The 22,389-nt window shown below is 42.5% G+C and overlaps 1 protein-coding gene and 2 pseudogenes across 1 annotated transcript; 1 reads left to right on the forward strand and 2 right to left on the reverse strand.

Annotated features, from left to right (window-relative positions):
- The first annotated feature begins 274 nt into the window (after positions 1-274).
- Positions 275-847, forward strand: LOC115637928 (putative olfactory receptor 13C6). The gene has a single exon (XM_030539515.1). The coding sequence runs from the start codon at positions 275-277 to the stop codon at positions 845-847; it is 573 nt and encodes a 190-aa protein (XP_030395375.1).
- A 6,601-nt stretch (positions 848-7,448) lies between these two features.
- On the reverse strand, positions 7,449-8,392 carry LOC115637929 (annotated as a pseudogene).
- Positions 8,393-14,938: 6,546 nt separating this feature from the next.
- On the reverse strand, positions 14,939-15,867 carry LOC115638196 (annotated as a pseudogene).
- Positions 15,868-22,389: the final 6,522 nt, after the last annotated feature.

A 22,389-nucleotide genomic window follows, 5' to 3' on the forward strand; every position in this document is an offset into this window, starting at 1 on the left:
GTATTTCCTGATCTTATATCACAATTCATTGCTCTTAAACCTCCTTTTCCTCTGTTTTATGATCTTTTCTGCCTTTGGCTTCTTCTTATGCTGCTTATTCCCCTTCTCTTTCTCCTCTTTCTTCCCATTCCTTCACCTCCTCCTCCTCCCTCTTCTGCCTATCTTTTTTTCTATTAGTGCTTCCTTTTCTTTTTTCATCTTCGTAGCTCCCTCACCTTCTCCCTCTTCCCCATCCTTTCCACCCTTATCTCCACAGCTGTGAAAGGATGAAGACATGGAAGCCAACAACCGTAGCGTGGTAAAGGCCTTCATCATCCTGGGCTTCTCCAGCATGCCACATCTCCAGGCCTTGTTCTTCATCTTGATCCTGGCTACCTATGTCCTGACAGTGACTGCCAATCTGGTCATTATTTCAGTGGTGAAGGCCAACCAACACGTGCACCACCCCCTGTATTATTTCCTGTGCAGCTTCTCCTTTCTGGAAATCTTATTTACCACCTCCAGTGCACCCAAGATGCTGGAGAGCTTAGTGGAAATTAGGAGCACTATCTCTGTGGCTGGTTGCATAGCCCATCTCTACCTTTTCTTCGCCCTGGGCTCCACCCAGTGTTTCCTCCTGGCCATCATGGCCTACGACTGCTACTTGGCCATCTGTCATCCACTGCGGTACCCGGCCATCATGACCATGTGGATCTGCACTCGACTGATAGGGGTGGTCTTGCTGGGCGGCTTCCTAGCCCCCTTGCTGCCCATTATCTTCATCTCCCAGCTCTCATTCTGTGGGCCCAAGGAAATCCAACACTACTTCTTCGATGCAGGGCCCTTGCTGAGGCTAGCATCATGCTGAATGTGCTGACATGTAATACAGCACTTCACCTTCCTCTCAATATCTTTATTGAACCTTCATCACAAGACATGACTCTGGGTGGCCTTCATTCATACAATGCCAAAATGTCCTTCTTGCAGAGCTTCCAAAACCTGAGATTGGAGGGTGTAATGTTGTTGGTACTCACCACCGCAGTGCCTCTTGCTCGTTGTCCTTGGAAATTAGCTCAGTCCAGTGGAGCACCCTCTCTTGGTGGTGTCCCACCCATTGTCTCACCCTTAGTTGGCATCTGAGCCCGCATCACTCTCCAGCTCACGGCGTCCTCTTCCAGACCACTGCCCTCTGGCAGTGCCCCTTAGTCCATCCACACTCCCTTCCGGGGAGGTGTCAATCAGCTGTCTCTTTGTGCCCCAGCCAATGTGGGCAACTGCACCCCCAAAGTCACAGCCCTCTTGGCAGGGGGTTAGTGCAGCCCTAGACGGCCACTCCCGTCAGCTAGGTGTAAGGCAAGGGAGAAGGGGTGGGGGACCCAGGCCCGCCCACTACTCTGAGTCCCAACCTAGGGACACTCTAGTGGCAGCCATCCTACCCTCCTTCTCTCCCTCCATCTGTCCATGCCCCTGGGCCGCTTCCCCTTCAGCCCCTCACACCGGCTAGCCCTTCCCCTCATGGCCTGAAGCCTAGCAGACACCGAGCTGGAGTTTCCTTCTGCTCCTCTGGGCCTGCCCAGCACTGCGCTGTCCCAGGTGCTAGTTTCCCAGCTCTGGAGACAGACCTTTCCCTCTCAAAGGCCTGGGACAGACTGCCTCTCCTCTCCCTGAGCAGCCTTTTTATAGGACTGAGCCTGGCCCTGATTGACTCCCTCCAATCTGGGCCCTGATTGACTCCCAATAAGTCCTTCTTCAATTGGCTGCCCATCTACGCAGGCGCACTGGCCTGCTGCAGTCTAAATTCTCAGGGAGTGGGGCAGCTGCTCCATTACAGAGGGATTATAGATTGATCATTCACATCTCCATAAAATGCAACCACGATTCACAGATAATTCAGATTGATGTGACACAAAGTGTGCAAACTGGGGATTCTTTGGATTCTACACTGTACCCTGTAATACCACTCTCTTCACAATAGAAAGTACATCATACTGAGATATTTCTTTGTCAATGTCTGTGCTAGTGATGGGTAAAATATCCATCAAATTCAAATAGAACACTTTGTCTGAACTTTCTTCGAGTTGATGAGAACTTGGACATGGCAGATGTAACAGTCCATCAGCATTGCTGTGCAGAGTCCCTTTTGGAAACTGAATAGCATAGTAATGAGCTGAAAGTAACTATGCCCATCTTTGTATATGAGCAGCAGCTAATGACCGAAACCCAAGTTTAGGTCAAAAAATTCACCAATGTGATGCAGCTATGAAAAAAGGCTAAGCAGTCCTAGGATGCATCAGGAGAGAGATTTCCAGTAAAGACAGGAAAGTGTTAGTATATTATATAAGGCACTGAGCAAACCTCATCTAGAATATTGAGCGATTCTGGTCTCCCATGTTGGGAAAGATGAATTCAAACTGGAACAGGTGCAGAGAAGGGCTACTAGGATGATGTGAGGAATGGAAAACCTACCTTGTGAGAGGAGACTCAAAGAGCTTGGCTTGTTTAGCCAAACGGAAAGAGGACTGAGGGGAGATATGATTGCTCTCTAGAAATACATCAGAGGGAAAGGAGTTATTTCAGTTAAGTGCGAATGTGGACATAAGAACAAATGGATATAAACTGGTTAGCAACAAGTTTAGACTAGAAATTAGATGAAGGCTTCTAACCATCAGAGGAGTGAAGTTCTGGAACAGCCTTTCAAGCGGAGCAGTTGGGGCAAAAAACCTAACTGACCACTTTATTTGGGGTCAGGAAGGAATTTTCACCAGGTCAAACTGGCAGAGACCCTGGGGGTTTCCACCTTCTTCTGCATCATGGTGTACGGGTCACTTGCTGGTTTAAACTAGTCTAAATGGTGAATTCTCTGGAACTTGAAGTCTTTAAATCATTATTCGAGGTCTTCAGTAACTCAGCTGGAGGTTAGGGGTCTTTGAGAGGAGTGCATGGGTGAGGTTCTGTGGCCTGCAATATGAAGGAGGTCAGACCAGATGATCATGATGGTCCCTTCTGGCCTTAAAGTTTATTAAACTATGAGGCCCATAGAGGTATTTAGGTGCCTGAAAAAGCAGCTGGGTGTCCAGAGGGATATTCAAAAGTGCCCAAGCCCCTAACTCCAACTTGCATGCCTTTAAATCTGGGCCTTATGCTCCTAAATCAAATAGGTGCTTCTGTAAATTGCACTTGTTAGCCTCAAGTTTCCCAAGCCATTACAAAGTCCTGGGGTGAGCTGCAGCTGCAGCTGCCATGATACAAACAATACATTATAATAAAATATAGCTGTTTGGCTCAATCTGCCACAATCCCAGTGATTTTCCCAGTGACCATTCCTGCCCAGCAATTCTCAGCTGCTAGATCAGTTGCAGAGCTTCTCAAGGGGCTTTCCTGGTACTTGTGTACATAGAAAACACGCTGAAAGACCCAGCTCGATTCAAATCGCAGGCAGTGCACAAGGGGATGGTACTTTCACACTTAATTCAATTATGGGTTCTGGCCAAGGATGCAGGACCCACAGTGAGAGGTTTATTGGATGTGAAATGACAAGCGAAGGGAGTATCAGTCATTGCAGTTACAGAGACATCAAAGATGGTCCCAGCTTTGTCTCTGGAATGCCCAGCTGGTAAGAACCCCATTCATCTAGTCTAATTAGGCCTCACAGGACATGCACAGCAACACCCTTCCTTGCCATGGCTTCCTACTGTAATTAGCAAGAAGGCAATTATTAACCAGGCTCTAACAAGTCCTTGTAGACCCAGTGCGCTGACTGGGCTTAGGGCCAAGAATATTCTTCACATAATGAAACACCCAGAAAAAAAATTGGCTTTTGATTTTATTCTTTCACAGCTTGGTTCCCAAATAACAAGAGACAGCAGAGAGATGAATCTCTGTTAGCATGCCTCCTTAATACACTAGGTGAAAGCAAGGGGAATAATCACAATACAAGCATAAGCCTATTGTCTTTATTATTAATAAATTGGCCACATATTACAACAATCATTTACTTTTATAGTCTTATTGTTGCCAAGTTTGTGAGTATTGATGATGATCAGAAATAGGCCTATATTCATATGCCTATTGTCATATAGCGATAATAATAATTGGGGTTGTGCTGTCTCTGCACAAGGGATGGAATTTTCAAAAGGACCTAAGGGAGTTAGGCACATTACTCCATTGTGATGCATTAGGATTTGGGTGTTTTAACAGCTTGGGGAATTTCAGCCAAAGTGATATCAAATGCGTGCATTAGACAAAGTTACTCAGTTGAGGAAAAGACAATTTTCCTCTTAACTCTTTCCATTCTACCAATCTTAGGCCTCTGTGTGACAGCTATAATAGTTTATATTTAGGCTCAGAATGATTTGAATTTTATTAGTAAAAGTCAATTTCACCACATACACACAAATTGATGTAAGGTCTGAATGGAAAAGTTACAATCCATCAAATATGATTATCCTGGTTAAATCTATGTGTCATCTTTATAGCTAAAGTAATGAATATTGACTATGCATTTGCATCTTAGATGTGTCTGTTCTTAGGTGACATCTCACAAATAAAAACAACGAGGAGTCCTTGTGGCACCTCAGGGACTAACAAATGTATTTGGGCATAGCTTTCATGGGCTATAACCCATTTCATCAGGTTCATGGAGTGAAAAATGCAGTAAGCAGAATGTATATTATAGCACATGAAAAGATGGGAGTTGCCTTACCAAGTGAGAGGTCAATGCTAACAAGCTAATTCAGTTAAGGTGGCCGCAGAATCTATGAATCGATTAATGTTTTAGGTTTTTTTTTCCCAGTTTTTTCAAAACAAAATTCTATGGGAATTGACACTTTCTCACAGAAAGTTTCAGTGTCACTGTGTCAGTGTCAATGGAAAAACATTGCACTGGAAAATTTTTGACCAGCTCCAGTCAAAACCGGCTTCAGTGAGGCACTGACTGCACAAAAGCCTGCACCATTTTAATTGAAGGGGCATTTGTAAACCAATGTCGGGTGATATTTTCCACGGCACCTAAAGGAGTTAGGAACAGAAGCCTAATTGAGATTAGCCTCTCTTAAATCCATATAAGAACATCCATACATGGTTTTACACTGGATCTGCTAAATAGGTTTTAAACCAATTAAAATAGAAACCAATGCAACTCTGAATATGGACAAGGTTGGGCCTTGGCCCTGATGAAATAACATCAAACAATAATTTCACCACACGGGTAGTGGTAAACTTAAAAGGAATGGAGTATATAGATACACATATTGCAAGGCCAGGAGGGACCATTTTATTCATCTAGTCTGACCTCCTGTAGAACACAGGCCATAGACTTTCCCCACAATAATTCCTAGAGCAGGTCTTTTAGAAAAACATCCATTCTTGATTTTAAAATTGCCAGTGATGGAGAATCCATCACGGCCCTTGGTAAGTTGTTCTAATGGTTAATTACTCTCGCGGTTAAAAAAGTACACATTTTTTTCCAGTCTGAAATTGTCTAGCTTTAGTTTCCAACCATTGGATTATGTTATATCTTTCTCTGTTAGATTAAAAAGCCCAGCATTAAATATCTGTTCCCCATATAGGTACGTGTAGACTATAATCAAGTCACCCCTTAACCTTCTATTTGTTAAGCTAACTAAATTGAGCTCTTTGAGTCTCTCACTACAAGGCAGGTTTTCTAATCCTTTTATCATTCTCATGGCTCTTCTCTGACCCCTTCTCTAATTTATCAGCATCCTTCTTGAATGTTGGATGCCAGAATTGCTCACAGGATTCCAGCAGCAGTTGTACCAGTGCCACATGGAGAGGTCAAGTAACCTCTCTACCTCTACTCGAGATTCCCTTGTTTATGTATCCCTGGATCACCTTAACCCTTTTGCCCACCACATCATGATGGGACCTCTTGTACACCTGATTATCCACACCCCACCAAATCTTTTTCACAGTCACTGCTTCTCAGGATTGTGCCCCCCATCCTATAAGCATGGCCTACATTCTTTGTTCTGAGATTTATGTTTATATTTAGCCATATTAAAATGCAAAAGTTCTCCCACATTTGTTCATTGATCTTGGAAGACATCTGCATCCAGTTTGAAAAGTAAAAGATTTTCAGTGGAGCCCAAGGGGGTTGGGTGCCCAAATATAATGTAGAAATACACTTATCTCATAGAGCTGGAAGGGACCTTGAAAGGTCATTGAGTCCAGTCCCCTGCCTTCACAGCAGGACCAAGTAAGGTCACTAACAGAGATTTTTTTCCCCCAGCTCCCTAAATGGTCCCTCTCCCATTGAAATTCAGTTGCCTATGATCTCTGTTCTTAATCCTCTCTGTTCTATAGCCCTTCAGGAGTGAGATGTCTGCATGTTCTATATTAAATATCTGCTGATAGATCACATGTAAGTAATTATAGACTATGATTAAATTACCCCTTAATCTTCTCTTGATTAAAATAAAAAGATTTAGCTCTGGATCTATATCACTATAAGGCATGTTTTCCAATCCTTTAATCATTCAGATCCAAAGAGCATATGTGATTTTGTCAACAGGGATCCGTATAAAGGTCGAACATTCCATTCAACATTTGTTTTAAAAAGTGGTCAGTTTTGACATCTTCAGCCTGATCTTCACCAAGACAAGAGGAAAAATGAAAATACTGTTTCATTTTTAATGCTCATGTTATGTTTTGATGGCGAGTGTGTGTGATTTTTATATTTCTTAAATCTAAAGGTTTATAAGTCCAGTCAAAATGAAAATCTGTCATGATCTTCTCTATATCATCATTAGCATCCTCGTTAATAAACATAATAATTCATAATAATGGTTCCCAAGTAGAGCTGGTCTAAACTTATCCATCTTTTGTTTTTTAATTCTTTTTAGGAATAGCAGGGTTTTGACACAACAAACATGTTCATGAAACGTGTCTACTTTCCTTTGAACTGTTCAATTTTTCATCAAAAAATTACAACCTCAAAACAAAACAAAAACAATCATTTTAAATCCCCCCAATTTTCCCCCCACAGTTTTCAGCTGTATTCTGTTCAATATTTGGTTGTGAGAAACAAAAACATTTTTGATTTTCAGGTTCTCAATGAGCAGTCAAATTTTTCCACTGAAAACTTAGCCAAAATGACTCCCCCACACCATTTTCACTAAACTTTTCCATACTGGGGAAAAATAAAGATCTGTCTACTGCTATTCACAACAATAGATGTACTAAGCACAACCATAATAAAAACACTAACATCAATGATGTTGTAGAATTCTAGGCACAGCTGTAATACAATTAATAATGACAATGGTCAATTAGAATGGTTCCCTAGAGTGTAATTTCCAGGCAATACTGTAATGCAAATAGTAAAATATCCAATAATTAATATGGCTCAATATAGTATATTTTCAGGTGCAGGATTTTCCCTTACAATATACTGTCGATTTCTCCACTTCCCTTGATAATATCAGAGATAGTTTTTGAGTATTGTCTCTACTTTATTCATTTTTCCCAGGGAGAAGCTTTCTTCCCAGTGCTTTCCTCAGGGCAGTTTTCACCTCCTGATTCCTCAGGGTGTAGATCAGGGGGTTCAAAGCTGGGGTGATGATGGTGTATATGAGGGTGATGATCATCTCCCTTTCTGAAGAGCCTCTCACAGAGTGTGGCATATAATTGAAGAGGACCGGCACATAGAGCAGTGCCACCACAGTGAGGTGGGAGGTGCAGGTGGAGAAGGCCTTTCTCCTGCCTTCCCATGACTGGACCTTCAGGAAGAGGAAGGAGATGATGTAGAGGTAGGAGAGGAGTGTGATGATGAAGGGAGTCAGAGCGATGGTCCCAGTAACGATGTTGAGGAGGCTCAGGTTAAGGCGGGTGCTGCTGCAGGCCAGGCTGAGCAGGGGTTTGATTTCATAGAAAAAGTGGTGGACACGCTTGCGGCCGCAGAAGTGCAGTTGGGAGGTCATGACCGTCTGCATCAGGGTGTGTAGGAAGCCGGTGGTCCAGGTCGCTGCTGCCAGGAGCAGGCATACCTGTGGGTTCATGACCAGCATGTAGCGAAGTGGGTTGCAGATGGCCACATAGCGGTTGTAAGCCATGACAGCCAGAAGAATGACCTCACTGCTGCCCAAGAAGTGGAAGAAATGGAGCTGGGCCAGGCAATCAGTGAAGGAAATGGTCTGGTACCCTGAGATGAAACCAGCCAGCATCTTGGGCACGGTGACTGTTGAGTAGAAGATGTCCAGACAGGAGAGGTTCCCAAGAAGAAGTACATGGGGGTGTGAAGCCGGGGTTCAGCCATTACCATGGCCATGATGGCCCCATTCCCCAGCATGCTGGCCAAGTAAAGCATGAGGAAAAGAATGAAGAGGAAGCGCTGCAGCTCCTGGACGTTGGTCAGGCCCAGGAGGATGAACTCGCTCATCTCCGTCTGGTTCTCCATCACTGGAATATACAGGAAAAGGAGACAGAATAGCTGGAGGGTGTCTCGTGTCTCACCACATGAGGAGTAGAGCTGAAAGTTTTCTCTTTGTGAATACAAATTTTAAATATTTGATAGAATCACAGAATCAGTTATCATACTGAAGGCTAGGAAATGTTTTCCCTACGCTTTTAAAAGGCCTTAGCAGTGATCCAGAGAAGACAAGTAAGACTAACATATGAGCCTGGTAAAGGGGTTGAAAGAATAATTAGAGATAGATTAATAAAAGTTGCAGAGGATCGTGATTTGATAGTGTCTAAGCAGCACAGATTTTGCAAAGGAAAATTGGGTCTCACTTATCTTTTAGAATTACGTGAATGTGTGACCAAAACAGTGGATAAAGAAGAATGGATTGATATTTATTTAGACCTTCAAAATTCCTTTATGTGCCTCACAATAGGCTGTGAAAGGATCTCTGAGGTCGTGGGGTGAGCAGCAAAGTATAAGATAACAAAGGGCAGCATTAAGAGTCCAATTTTCATTAGGTAACAAAGCTTAGCAGCTCTTCACTCTTTGAATCCATTCAATGGCTTCCCATTGGACTTTGTATCAAAGCTCAGCTTCTAGGCACCAGTTGAAAATCTCTAAGTAACTCTGTCTTTCCCTGTATGTCCTCCCACATCATGCTTTCTGTTGCCTTCAGTTCCTTCCACTCCATCAATGCTCTGCTGTGTTGTCCACCATGATCAAAGCTGACTTGTGCATACACTAAACAGTTGGAGAGGGTGCAGAAAAGAACCACAAAAATGATTTGATAAAATGCCTTACAGTGAGGGCTTGTCTACACTAAACCTGTATGTTGACCTAAGTTATGCAGGCCAAGACTATAACAGGGTTCCAAAAAGCACTAGATAAATTCGTGGAGGATAGGTCCATCAGTGACTATTAGCCAGGATGGACAGGGATGGTGTCCCTAGCCTCTGTTTGCCAGAAGGTGGGAATGGATTATAGGGGATGGATCACTTGATGATTATCTGTTCTGTTCATTCTCTCTGGGGCACCTGGTATTGGCCACTGTCAGAAGACAGGATACTGGCCTAAATGGACCTTTGGCCTGACCCAGTATGGGCATTCTTATATATAAGTTACATAACTGAAGTCAACATAACTTATGTCAACTTACAGTGGTGTCTACACCACTCTATGTCAACGGGAGACACTCTCCCACTGACTTACCTTATGCCTCTTGGGGAGGTGGAGTACAGACATTGATGGAAAAGCACTCTGCCATCGACTTAGCTTGTCTTCACCAGACCTGCTAAATCAATACTGCTGCATTGATCACAGCTGTGCTAATTTAGCTATAGACAAATTATGAGGGATCTGAAGAGCTCAATCCATGTACTTTATCAAAAAGGAGCCTGAGAGGTGACTAAGTACTTTCATAGGGAGAAAATACTGGATACTAAAGGGCTCCTTAATTTAGTGGAGAAAGGTAGAACAAGAACTAGTATTTCGAAGTTAAAGCCAAACAAATTCAAACTAGACGGTTAGACTCAATTTCTTTTAACAGCGATGGTGGTTAACCATAAGAAAACACTAATAAGGAAATCACTAACAAGAGATGGATTCTCCATCTCTTGATGTCTTTGAATGAAGACTGGTTGCCTTTCTGCAAGCTATGCCTCAGCCAAACACAAATGATTGGACTACGTACCAAGGTGGCAGGGTGAAATGAAACGGCTTGTTCTATAAAGGTGGTCAGACTAGGTAATCTATTGGTCCCTTCTGGATTTACGCTCAGTTAAATTGCCTGTTGTTATTCCCCTTTCCCTTTGAATTCATTTGACCTGAGACTATGAGCTCCTTTTAGCAATAACTGTCCTTCCTAAGCATTAGGAAAGAGCATTGCACATAGTGAAATAATTTAAGCACCACAAGGTTCCCTAGAGGAGCCGGTGTCATTATTTTATGTTTACTAACAATCCAGACAAGAGAGTGAACATTGACAGGGACAACATTTTGCAGATGACACAAAACTACGAAGAAATGTGAGAGATGACCGTGACAATGATGATGATGATGATTCTGCACTGATATGGCAGTTTCACCTGGAGTCTGCGGGTTGAAATATTCGGCTGAGAAATATTTTCATACATATTTAAGTTCTTGGGTTATTTCCTTTGCTTAGGCAGTGTCTCTCCAGCCAGCAGCAGCTTAGGAATGCAGGAGGATGGGATGACAATGCTACCCATGACTGTTGCCCTCTACAATGGTCAGATCCTGCACCACTGAAATAACAGGAGGTCTGCCGCTACCATGAATGGATTCAAATCCAAGCTACAAGAGCACAGAAAATACAGCATCAAGAGGAAGTCACTAATGCCGAAGATATTTCTCCCCAACATGCTAGTTTCCAGCAAGAGTTTCCCAATCACTGACTGAACAACTAACCTGAGCTTCCCCCGCTGACTCCCTGAGAGGAAGAGTATTGGGCTGATCTTCCTACCAGGTAGGCCATTCTGCATGAAATCAAAAAGAGACTTCAGGGATGCACCAAGCCACTGGTTGATGGGACTTTCAGCTATATCTGGCTGCAAGATGGTACTGTCCTGTTCTCTGTAGACTCTGTTACCTAGGGTATGTCTCCACTGCAATCAGAAGTGTGACTGCAGCTCAGCCAGGCATACCTGTTCTAGCTTTAAACAAAGCAGTGAAGACACGTTTTCATGGAACCCAGCATGGATTAGGAATGTGGGCACCCTGGGTTTTGGGACCAAGAGAATGCCTGTGCTGCAACTTTACAGCTCTTTTTAGCTGAGATACTCAGATTAAAGATAGTGTATGTATCCAACTAAGCTGCAATCACATCTCCAGTTGCATTGCAGACATATCCAGAGATATGTTTCTGTATGTGTTGGAACAGAAACTAGCACAAGGCAATGGTGATCCAGACTGGAGACTAGAGCCACTGGGTAAATGGCAGAGTTTGCACAAAGAAAACATAAAATTTCAAAATAATTCCTATTGGACATGTTTTGAAAAGGAGCGGTTTATCATTGAGTTCCGTTTTCTGTGATTTTTTTTATTTCTCCTCCCCTCCACCTGTTTTCTCTTCTTCCCTCCTATAACTTTTCCACAGAAAAAGAGAAGTGATAAGTAAAACTGGGTGAAAATGAAAATATACATTTTTTTAAAAAAACTGAGATTTTTAAGAAAAATAAAACAACTTAGATTTTTTTTTGCACAGAAATTTCCACTTTTTGAAGATACAGCAGAACCTCAGAGTTACAAACACAAGAGTTACGAGATGATTGGTCAACCACATGCCTCATTTGGAACCTGGAGTATGCAATCATGCAGCACTAAGGGAAAAAAAGAAGCAAAATACAGTGCAGCATTGTATTATACTTAAACTACTAAAGTAAAGGGAAAACAGCATTTTTCTTCTGCATAGTAAAGTTTCAAAACTGTATTAAATCAATGTTCCACTGTAAATTTTTGAAAGAACAACCATAGCATTTTGTTCAGAGTTATGTACGTTGCAGTATTTTGAACAATCTCCATTCCCAAGGTATTTGCAACTCTGAAGTTCTAATGTAGATCTTTTTTGTATGAAAATGTTTCTCAGCCAGATAGTTCAGCCCGCTATCTTGCAGACTGCAGGTGAAACTGCCATATCAGTGCAGAATCATCATCATTGTTGTCACGGTCATCTCCCACATTTCTTTGTAGATTTGTATTTTTACTACAGCAATGGGGAATCAGGTGCCCAACTCCACTGACATTCAATAGGATGTACTTGGGTGTCTAATTTTCTAGTCCTTAAACCTAGTCTTAATTTGCTGTGCACTGCATCAGTCTCATTTTTATGGAGACAGTCCAGCAAATAAGAGACCTAACTGTGGTAAGGTATCTCCCATAGCCTTGTCTTAGGGCAGTGGTTTTCAACACATGGTACATGGACCCCTGGCTGTCCACAGACTATGTCTAATAATTCCAAAGGGCTACACACCTCCGTTCAAATTTTTTTAGGGGTCTGCAAATGAAAAAAAGTTGAAAACCGGTGTCTGAGGGCATTTCTGCAGTTCAGACTACGGGAGTGTAAGTCACAGCACTCTCTAGCATGATGGGTTATAAATGCCCCATGTACATGTGCAAGTGTGAACTAAAAGGTACTTTATTTGCATTTGCACTCACAGGGTACTCACAGGACAAGTACAGCCCAGCATACTAGTGTACACTGTAATTCCAAACATCAGGAACATACGTGTATTTGTGGTTTTAGAAAATTAGGAGGTGCTTTCCTGCTATTTCCTTCCAGCACCAACCTGAGTGAGACAGGTCCTCTTTCAAGATGAGTTGTTTCAACAGTGACAGGTGACAAAGTGTGTGGTGAGGAAATTGCAGGAATTTCAGTCAGCTCAGACCATATGAGAGGAGCGAGCCCTGGTTGTTCTGAAAACCTTTGATGACTGAGCAGGCAAGAAAGCTTTTTATTATATCCACATTCCATGGACTACCCATGGCATCATCAGGGAAGCAAGATTTCCATTCAGTGGATGGCTCCTCTGGGACAGCATCCATGCACCAATGAAGAGTTACTGAATGAGCAAACAAGCCAAGTGTTCCTTCAAGAAACTGAAGTTGGCATAGATGAGCTAGTTGAATGGTAAAAAACAAACCACAAGGTTACAGCCCTGGCTGAGTCCCACAGGCAGATGCTTTGAAATCATTTGAATCCAAGCAGAGTCCACAGTCTCTAGTTCTGGCCCTTACTCAGTGTCACTCCAATCTTTGTTAATAAACTCATTGCTTTATTAGCAGTAGATCTCAGTGCTGTAACATTAAGCAAAGTGTGACTGCATAGCTAGATCAAACAAGCTGGTGTGTGTCTCTTTGGTGGCAGCAGACTTAGTAATTACTGTGAGCATCCAGTGGCAGGGGCTGGATACTGCAGGGAGCATTTCAAGGGTTCAGAGGTTGTGATGTTGCCTACACAGAGAAGGTGAGGTCTGCAGAGACCTGGAAGACAGAGGCTGTTGATTTCCAGGAGCAGAACCACAGCAGGCATAGACAAAGATTGCTTCATGCTAAAGGCAGTGTCATGGTATAATTCCCCACTCTGAATCTTAGCATCCAAAAGATGGGGTACCAGCATGAATTACCTCTAAGCTCCCTTGCTGAAATTTAAGGCCATTACTTCTTATCCTGTCATCAGTGGTTCCAGAGAACAATTAATCACTTACCTCTTTATAACAACCTTTTACATACTTGAAAACTGTTATCATGTTTCCCCCTCAGTCTTCTCTTCTCTAGACTAAACAAACCCAGTCTTTTTCAACTTTTCCACATAGGTCATATTTTCTAGACTTTTAGTCATTTTTGTTTCTCTCTTGTGAACTTTCTCCAATATGCCTTTGTGTATCTAGTCCAAAGCCTTCTCTGTGAGGAGCCTCAACTGTAGAAGAAGCTCCACCATACTTCTTCCTTTTAGATCTAAAATAGCCCTGTTCTGTTGTCCTTCATGGCACATTGCAAGGAACAACTATTTGTGTGTGCTATTGAGGGTGGGGACCTATGGGAGCTTGATATAGATTAGATCTGTGTGGTATCTCGATGTTTTGTAGGGCTTCAGTTCTGCAGTCTGTTGGGGGCTGAACTTATTATTCAACTGTATGTAAAGGCTGAAATTTTCAAACGTACTTAAGGGTGTCCAACTCGAATTAACAGCAAATGGGACGTGAGTGTCTTATTGCACCAGACACCTTTGAAAATCCCAGACTCCACCTACAGATGCAAATGAAGAAGGCTTCTTAAAAGAGATGAGTGAATTTTTCCATCAAAACTTTTCTGATGGAAAATGGGTTTTTCAACATACTTTTTTTTTGACAAAACAAAAATTTTTGTGCTAATTGTCTGCTTTTCTAAAAAAAAAAATCACTCGGAAACCAACACCCGTGAAACAGAAAAATCCTTGGTTCTAGGCAGCACACTTTTGAGTTTTCACCATTTTCATTTCTTCCATGAATAATCAAGATCTTCTACTGAAAATTCTGGCAATGGATTTGTTTGTTTCTTTTTGTAAAACAAATAGTTTCCCCACCAATTTCCAGCATATTGTTTATTTCCACCCAGGCTTCTTATTCCCTAAGGTCAAATTTCTGCTGCCCATGGCAAACTAATGTCAAGAGTGAATTCTCTGTAACTTGAAGTCTTTAAACCATGATTTGAGGACTTCAGTTACTGTGCCCGAGGTTAGGGTCTATTACAGGAGTGGGTAGGTGAGGTTCTGTTGCCTGCATTGTGCTGGAGGTCAGACAAGATCATCACAACGGTCCCTTCTGACTTTAAAGTCTATGAATTCTCCCTTACTATTAACCTCAATTTTCCAGTTTAGGAAGGTTATCTACAGCCTATTTCCCAGTGCCCAATGCATAATGACTCCCTACAAACTAATGGCCAACTCCCAGTGCACAGTAGACTCAATGAGAGAAAGCACATTGTATTGTCCATTACCCACTCTCGTTCTCAGCCTCAGAGACAGAGAAAAACATTCAGTTTTTTTCATGTCCTTCCAGGGAATAGTTTTCTTCTTACTGCTTTCCTCAGGGCAGATTTCACCTCCCAGTTCCTCAGGGTGCAGATCAGGGGGTTCAATGCTGATGGTGACAATGCTGTACATGAGGGTGGCTATCATGTCCCCCTTTTGGGAGTTCCCCAACATAGTTAAAGATAACAGGCACGTAGAGTAAAGTCTCCACTGTGAGGTGGGCAGTGCAGGTGGAGAAGGCCTTCCTCCTGCTCTCCTGTGACTGTACCTTCAGGAGGAGGAAGGAGATGATGTAGAAGTAGGAAAGGAGTGTAAGTATGAATGGGCCTATCATGATGCCTCCAGTGACAACGGTGAGGAGGCTCAGGTTGAGGTGGGTGCTGCTGCAGGCCAGGCTCATCAGGGGTTTGATGTCACAGAAGAAGTGGTGGACATGATTGGGGCCACAGAAATGCAGCCAGGAGGTCATGACCATGTGCATCAGGGCGTGCAGAAAACCACTGGACTAGGTGGCCACTGCCAGGAGCAGGCAAACCCGTGGGTTCATGACCAGTCTGTAGTGCAGTGGGTTGCAGATGGCCACATAGTGGTCATAGGCCATGACGGCCAACAGCACGGCCTCGCTGCTGCCAAGGAAATGGAAGAAATGGAGCTGGACCAGGCAGCTGGTGAAGGAGATGATCTGATGTTTAGAGAGGAAGCCAGCCAGCATCTTGGGTACAGTAACTGTGGAGTAGGAAATGTCTAGACAGGAGAGGTTGCCCAAGAAGAACATGGGGGTGTGGAGCCGGGGCTCGGCCAGCAACACGGCCATGATAGCCCCATTCCCCAGCACACTGGCCACATAAAGAAGCAGGAAGAGAATGAAGAGGAAGCAACACAGCTTCTGGAGCTTGGCTAGACCCAGGAGGATGAACTCGCTCACCTCCGTCTGGTTCTCCATCTCTGCAGGGGGAAGAGGAAATGCCATAATAGAATGAAATGCAGCAATCTCTGTGATTTTTATTTCTATATGTACCTTCCATCTAAGGGCCCCACAGTGCCTGACAGTTATTAATTAACACTTCCCTTGGCGGCTGTGGGGCAACATCCCAATTTCACAGATGAAATAATGGGGCTAAGAGGGATAATGCGTGGTGTATATTTATAGCTACATTGTGGTATTGAGGACTGTATTGGAATTGCAAGGTATCACTTTAAGTGTGTTTGTGCGTGGGGGTGTTTTTTCTTGCCATGCTCACATGCTGGGGGAGAGGATTCAGTAGGAAAGTATATGAGAAGTAGCTCAAAATACAGTGTGATGACTTGTGCCACTCTGCCTCAGGGAGCAGCTTGTTTTCTCTCTCTTTGTTTTTGGATTATTGTATGTAGATATTCTACATTCCAAGAAATAAAATAGTGTTATGCTGCAACCTAAAAAAGCTAGCTAAGGAGGTCACTGGGTATCTAATATTGATTTTACTTAACTTTTGGGACACTGGGTTAGTTCCGGAAGACTGGAAGAAATCTAAACGATGGGCACATTCTTAAAAAAAGACAAATGGGATGACTCGTGTAACTATAGGTCTCTCAGTCTGACATAATTTTCAGGCATGGAGTGGCTGATACAAGATTTGATTAATAAATAATTAAATAGGGATAGCATAATTTATTCCAATATACATGGGTTTATGGAAAATAGATTGATAGCACAATTTTGGCTGATAAAAGAAATAGAATTCATGCAATATACTTAGACTTCTATAAGGTATTCGATCTGGTTGCGCAAGACAATTTGATTTAAAATCTAGAAAGAGACAAAATGAATATGGCATATATTAAATGGATTACAGACTGGTGATATGATAAGTCTCAGAATCTCACAGTAAATTGGGAATTATGATCAAACAGGTGTGTTTGTAACGGGATCCCGTAGGGCTAAATTCTTGTCCATATGCTGTTGAACATTTTTATCAACGACCTGGAAGAAAACATAAAGTTTTCAGATGACACAAAAATTGGGGGTGTTGCATGTTTTAATTTAATAATGATTCAAGATTGTCAAATAACAAGTTCAAATGGCATTATTTAATATATGATTATTAATCAAAGACTAATACAGTAGTATGCAGAATACGGAAAGTATAGACACTTTACCATCCCCTGCAGATGGTGAAGAAAAGGTAGTTTGAGTTCTTCCTCTGTACTTGAATGCTGACAGTGTTCATACTCAATCCACCTTTGCTCTTATAGGGTATCAGACAACTAAATTCCTTTTTTGGGGGAAAATCCTTTCCTGAGCTTAACTCCACCATGAGTTCTGTTCTGTTTTCCTAATTACTGATAGACTTTCATTTATAGTTCTCAGTTTACCTGACTGACGAGTAAAAAGGAATCTCTAACCCTTACATTATTACTAAGAGCTGTGACAACCGACAGTTCTCAATAACTAAAAACATCTTTCAATGGGTCATTACTTTCCTCCATTACAGAACCCCTGTGCAATTACAACTATCCCTTATCAACCAGCCAGTTTTCTTTATAATGTACCTTTGTAGACATTTTCATTAGTTTGAGGGGTTTTTTTTCCCTACACACCTGGACTGTATTAGTAAAGACAGAGTAAAAATGTTACATATATTCCGTTATAGAGACCATTTTCCCTTCACCCATCAGGTTAAATTGAAGGACAAGGAACTTCTTTTCACTGAAATATATATAGGGCAATAAATATATGGATACACAACATGAAAAAGGCTGTTGGCTTTTAAAAGAATTCTCATGGTTTAGCATAAAAAAGTTATAAAAAGCGGCGTTGTACATAATGAAGAAGACAGGTTGCGGATACAGAGTCATCTGGATCAGTTTGCAAACTGGGTGGATTTTTAAGTTGCAAAGTCAAGCCAGATGGTATACACTTGCCCGTTCAGCCATAATTCTGTCCCTTGTGCATCCATCCTATGCACTGAACTGCACAGGTCTCTTGTGGAACAAAATAGCATATGATTAAGCAACGAAAGAGTGTATCATAATGCATACGCAAAAGGGTGCAGCGTTAAGGTTGCACAGCCATTGTAGAATCTGGCATTTCCCAGCTGCTGAGTGTAGTGTTCGACTTCACAACTTATATAATGTTCTTTTGTGCATTAACTATTCTGTGCAGCTATAAAAGCCCCCCTTCATGCCTCCTCAGAGGGGTTTAACCCTGAATCCTGAGCTCTTACCACTTAAACTACACAACAAATTACATGAGCTGGCAGCTAGCTGGCAGCAGCTGGCTGCTAGTCAAGAGATCAGGGGAATGGGAGAAGACAGGAGCTTCCCACTAGCTCATCTGCCTTGGGCGGTTTTTTCTACTCTGCTGTGGATCAAACAGATGTAGGGCATCTGTGACACAGCCAGAGAGCTACTGTGTGCTAAATATGGATTATGGGCTGGAAGTTAGGCACCTATGTCCCTGTGACTTTCAATTTGAGGCTAGCACCGAGAGGTCTTAGGCCTTTTTGAACGTCCCAGCCTATAAGCTTATCTCAGTTTTGGGAGGTTATCTAATGCCACATATCATCATAGTTTCTTTTGGTTCCTGTGATTGAACATCTTGTCATGGAATCAACTGCCTGAAGGCAATGAATGCATCAGATCTGTCTGTCTAACAGCCCCTCTTTGCATGAATTTGTCCCCCATATCCTCCTTCCTTGCTGCCCCACACTCCCTCCTCTCAAATGAAAGTGTAACAAAAAAAACAAGCCTTGCTAAGAGGGCAAGATGATAGAAGGACATTATTCACATGCTTCCTTCAGCAAGGCTGTTGCAAACTGACAGTAACTCCGCTCACCGTATTGGAGGTCAGGTGGGGTTTCCAAAGGAGCCTAAGGGAGTTAGGTTCCCAAGTGCCATTGAGAGGGCTATTTTCAAAGACTCAGGTGTTGGGTGCCCAAATCCTCTTGAAATCCAATGGGAGTTGGATAAAAAACTCCATTGGACTTCTTTGAATCCCAGCATATAGCGGAGATAAGAGCTTGAGTTGAAGCAGAGTGTTTCCTCCTTGGTATCTAGAAAATGACCTGGTCAGCAGGATGGGAACGAAAGAAAGAAAGAAAGTCCAATTATTTTACCTATGGAAGCACATAGGGCCCCATTGTGCTAGGCACTGCACAGACGCAGAGTGAGACAATCCCTGCCCTGAAGAACCAGCCTAAACAAAGAAGACTGAGAAAGGGGAAACAAGTTTTCCAAGGTCTTACACCAGCTAGTCATGGCAGAAGGGAGGAACAGACCCCAGCTCTCCTGATTTGTAACCCTGTGCTCTACTCACTGAGCGAGGCTTCTTGCAAGCATTGGCTGTTATGGCTACTTTCCTTTGTGGAGTCAGAAGCTTTTCAAAGGAGTCTGAGGCAGTTTGAAAATCTTACCCTTGGTGACTCTCTCATGCTGTTTCCTTAGAGCTCAGCCAGGGTGGTGTTGGTCCTCCTTGTAATGGAAACAATAACAATCACTGGCATGAAAAGGCACTGAGGAGAAATAGCAGGAATTTCTGTCTGTTCGGAAAGGAAGAGAGATGGGAGCTCCTGTTGACTTGAATATCTGGATGGTTGTGCTGAATCTGTGGAACAAATGAGCCTTTTTATCATATTCACACCATGGGGGGAAACCAATTTCCATTCTCTGGATGGGTCCCCTGAGGCAGAATGTCTGAACAACATGGGGGTTACTGGTCTGTGAATAACAAGCCAAGCATTCCTTACAGAGATGAAAGTCAAAGATTATTGTACAGACAAGAGCTCCTGGGAAAATAAGTAAACAAAGCAGTGATCCTAAGGGAATTAAGTGGTCAAATCCCTTTGAATATGTTTGAATGTCTCAATAAAAAAAATAAGACTCTGGTTTGCAAATATTGTACTTTATTTATTTATTTATTTATTTCCTTTTACTGGAACCACTGAATTTGGTCCACAGTAATTCTGTGTGAGGTTCCTTATGATTCATTATCCCATTCAGCCATGGAGGGTTAAAGCAGGTGTAGCAAATTAGAGGCAGTTTTCAGACAGTAATAGTATCTATGAACAATTTGGCTGGAACCCCATCCTGGTTCAGTGGTGACATGAAGGAAGCAGAAATAATTTTTTTAATGGAAAAAATGAAGCAGATGGTAGCAATCAAAGTAAAGTAGAAGTTCTTAATGTAGAAATTTGATAAGGAAAGCTAAATCCAACTAGAAAGAAATTAGAGTAGAGTATAAGAGCAGAGGTGATTTTCCATCTGTGGACTTCAATGGTGAGATCGATATTTGAATTCTGCATACAGTTCTAGTTGGAGGGCATATTTTAAAAAAGGACGTTGAAAATCTAGAGAGGGTGCAGAGAAGACCCATGAAGTATGTCTGAGATCTGGAGATACACCTTACAATGATAGACTTAAAGAGCTCAGTCTGTTTAGCTTACCGAAGGGGAGATTGATAGAAGACTTGATTACACTGTAAAAATTCCTTCATGAGGAGAAAACAACAGGGCTCTTTAAGCTAGTAGGGAAAGGTAGAACCAACAACTAGTATCTCAAGTGAAACAAATTAAAAGGAGAAATAAGGAACCCATTTCTGACAGTAAGGTTGATTAACTGCAAGAACAAACCCCAAAAGGGAAGTGGTGGATTCTTCTCTTTTGGATCTCAATTCCAAAAAACAACAAGTGCTCAAGTGAGGCCTAAACGCTCTACTGGAACAGCATCCAGCACTTTTTTTCTGAGAGCTACAATGGAATTCTGGTACTTCTTTCAGGGACACAATGAGAGCTCTGATTGGAGTATTGGGGAAGTGTTGGGTCCTCACCTTCCAGTCCACAGCATCAGAACTTTGGCAGAGGCTTCCAATTGGGCAGGGATGCTGTTTCCCCTGTGCGGGAAATGGGTCCTGGGGACTTGTTGAGTCTGGGTGGAAGAGGAGACGGCTGCTGGGTCTGCATTCAGAGCTAGGTAAGGAAGGGGGCCTGCCCCTCGTAGTGCCGCTATTCCTGGCTCTTCTGTGGTAAGAAGGAGGCACCCCTTCTTTTACTGCTGCTGAGAGTGAAGGGACATGTAGAGATGGATGAATCAAATCTGAGTGGCTTTGTAATGATGCCATTCAAATTTGGCCCTCTGTCCCTCTGTCTCCATCTGTGGAGGGGCGGACGCACCAAAACTGAGTGGCACTGTGACCACTTGGGCCAGGTCACAGAACTGTGAATGGGGAGTCAGTCTCAGTTCCACAGGACAGGAACTGCCTCTGGGGTCATGGGCTTCATTCCAATTCACAATTACCATGAACACTATGATATCTGTGCCAAAATTGTAGCCTTAATCATCAGGCATCACCAATCAGCACAAGAAAATCAAAACTTTTTGGTACTCTACCTTCCCCATGGATGTTGAATCTAGTTATATTGTGATGTCTGTTACTTAGTGGTTCAGCCACAGTATACTGAATTAGTTCTTCGGTATTAATTTGAATGGAAATCATAAGGAATAAGGGCCAGGTTTTTTATGCTATTTAGACACTGAATGGGGTTTTTAATAGCATCTATGCACCTAACACCCATTGAAATCAATTAATTGTGAGAATTTATATGTTTTTGAAAATCCCACTAGGCAGCTAAATACCTTTAAACATCTGGCCCTAAGGTACTAATCAATAGGTAGAATTTTCAGAAGTGCCAACATAACCTAAAAGCCTAAGTCCAATTTTCTGATCTAACTTGGGTACCTGGAAATCTAGGCCTCAATTAAGAACAATGGGATTCTTGCTTCTAAGTCATTAGACACTTTTAAAAATGTAATCCAGTGAGCATCAGGATGAAAGATGCTGTTTGAGACTCGGGGGAGCTGCCTTATCTGACATTAAGTATGTCTGGTAAACTACCAAAGGAGGATGCACATGGAAAACCCCCAAACCACAGACCTACAGGTGTTCACTGACAAAAATAGCCAAGTGCTCAATAACAAACCCTTATATGGCAACAATGGTCATGAGTGAGGGCAAACATAAACAGGGGATGGGGTAGATTTAGCAGGGAAATTAGAGGGAAATTCTTGGGCTGAGACTGAGACCAGAACTGCTCACCTTGGGAGGAGGGAGGGCTGATGATTACAATAAAGGGGAAACACAAAAGGATCTGGGTGCTCAATCCTTTGGATGAGGGGAGGTAAATGAGTGGTACAGCTATGCCTCAGCTGGGGAGTTGGGGATGAAATTCAATAAGGACAAATGCAAAGTGCTTCTCTTCCAAAGGAACAATCAGTTGCACACATACAAAATGGGAAATGACTACCTAGGAAGCAGTACTGCAAAAAGGGATCTGAGGATGATAATGGACCATAAGCTAAATATGAGTCAACAGTGTAATGCTATTGCAAAAAAAGAAGTGAACATCATTCTGGTGTGTTAGGCAGAAGTTCTGTAAGCACGACATGAGAAGTAATTCTTCACTCTACTTTGCACTGATTAGGTCTCAGCTGG

Source organism: Gopherus evgoodei, chromosome 21, assembly GCF_007399415.2.
Source record: "Gopherus evgoodei ecotype Sinaloan lineage chromosome 21, rGopEvg1_v1.p, whole genome shotgun sequence".
In the NCBI taxonomy this organism is placed as follows: Eukaryota; Metazoa; Chordata; order Testudines; family Testudinidae; genus Gopherus; species Gopherus evgoodei.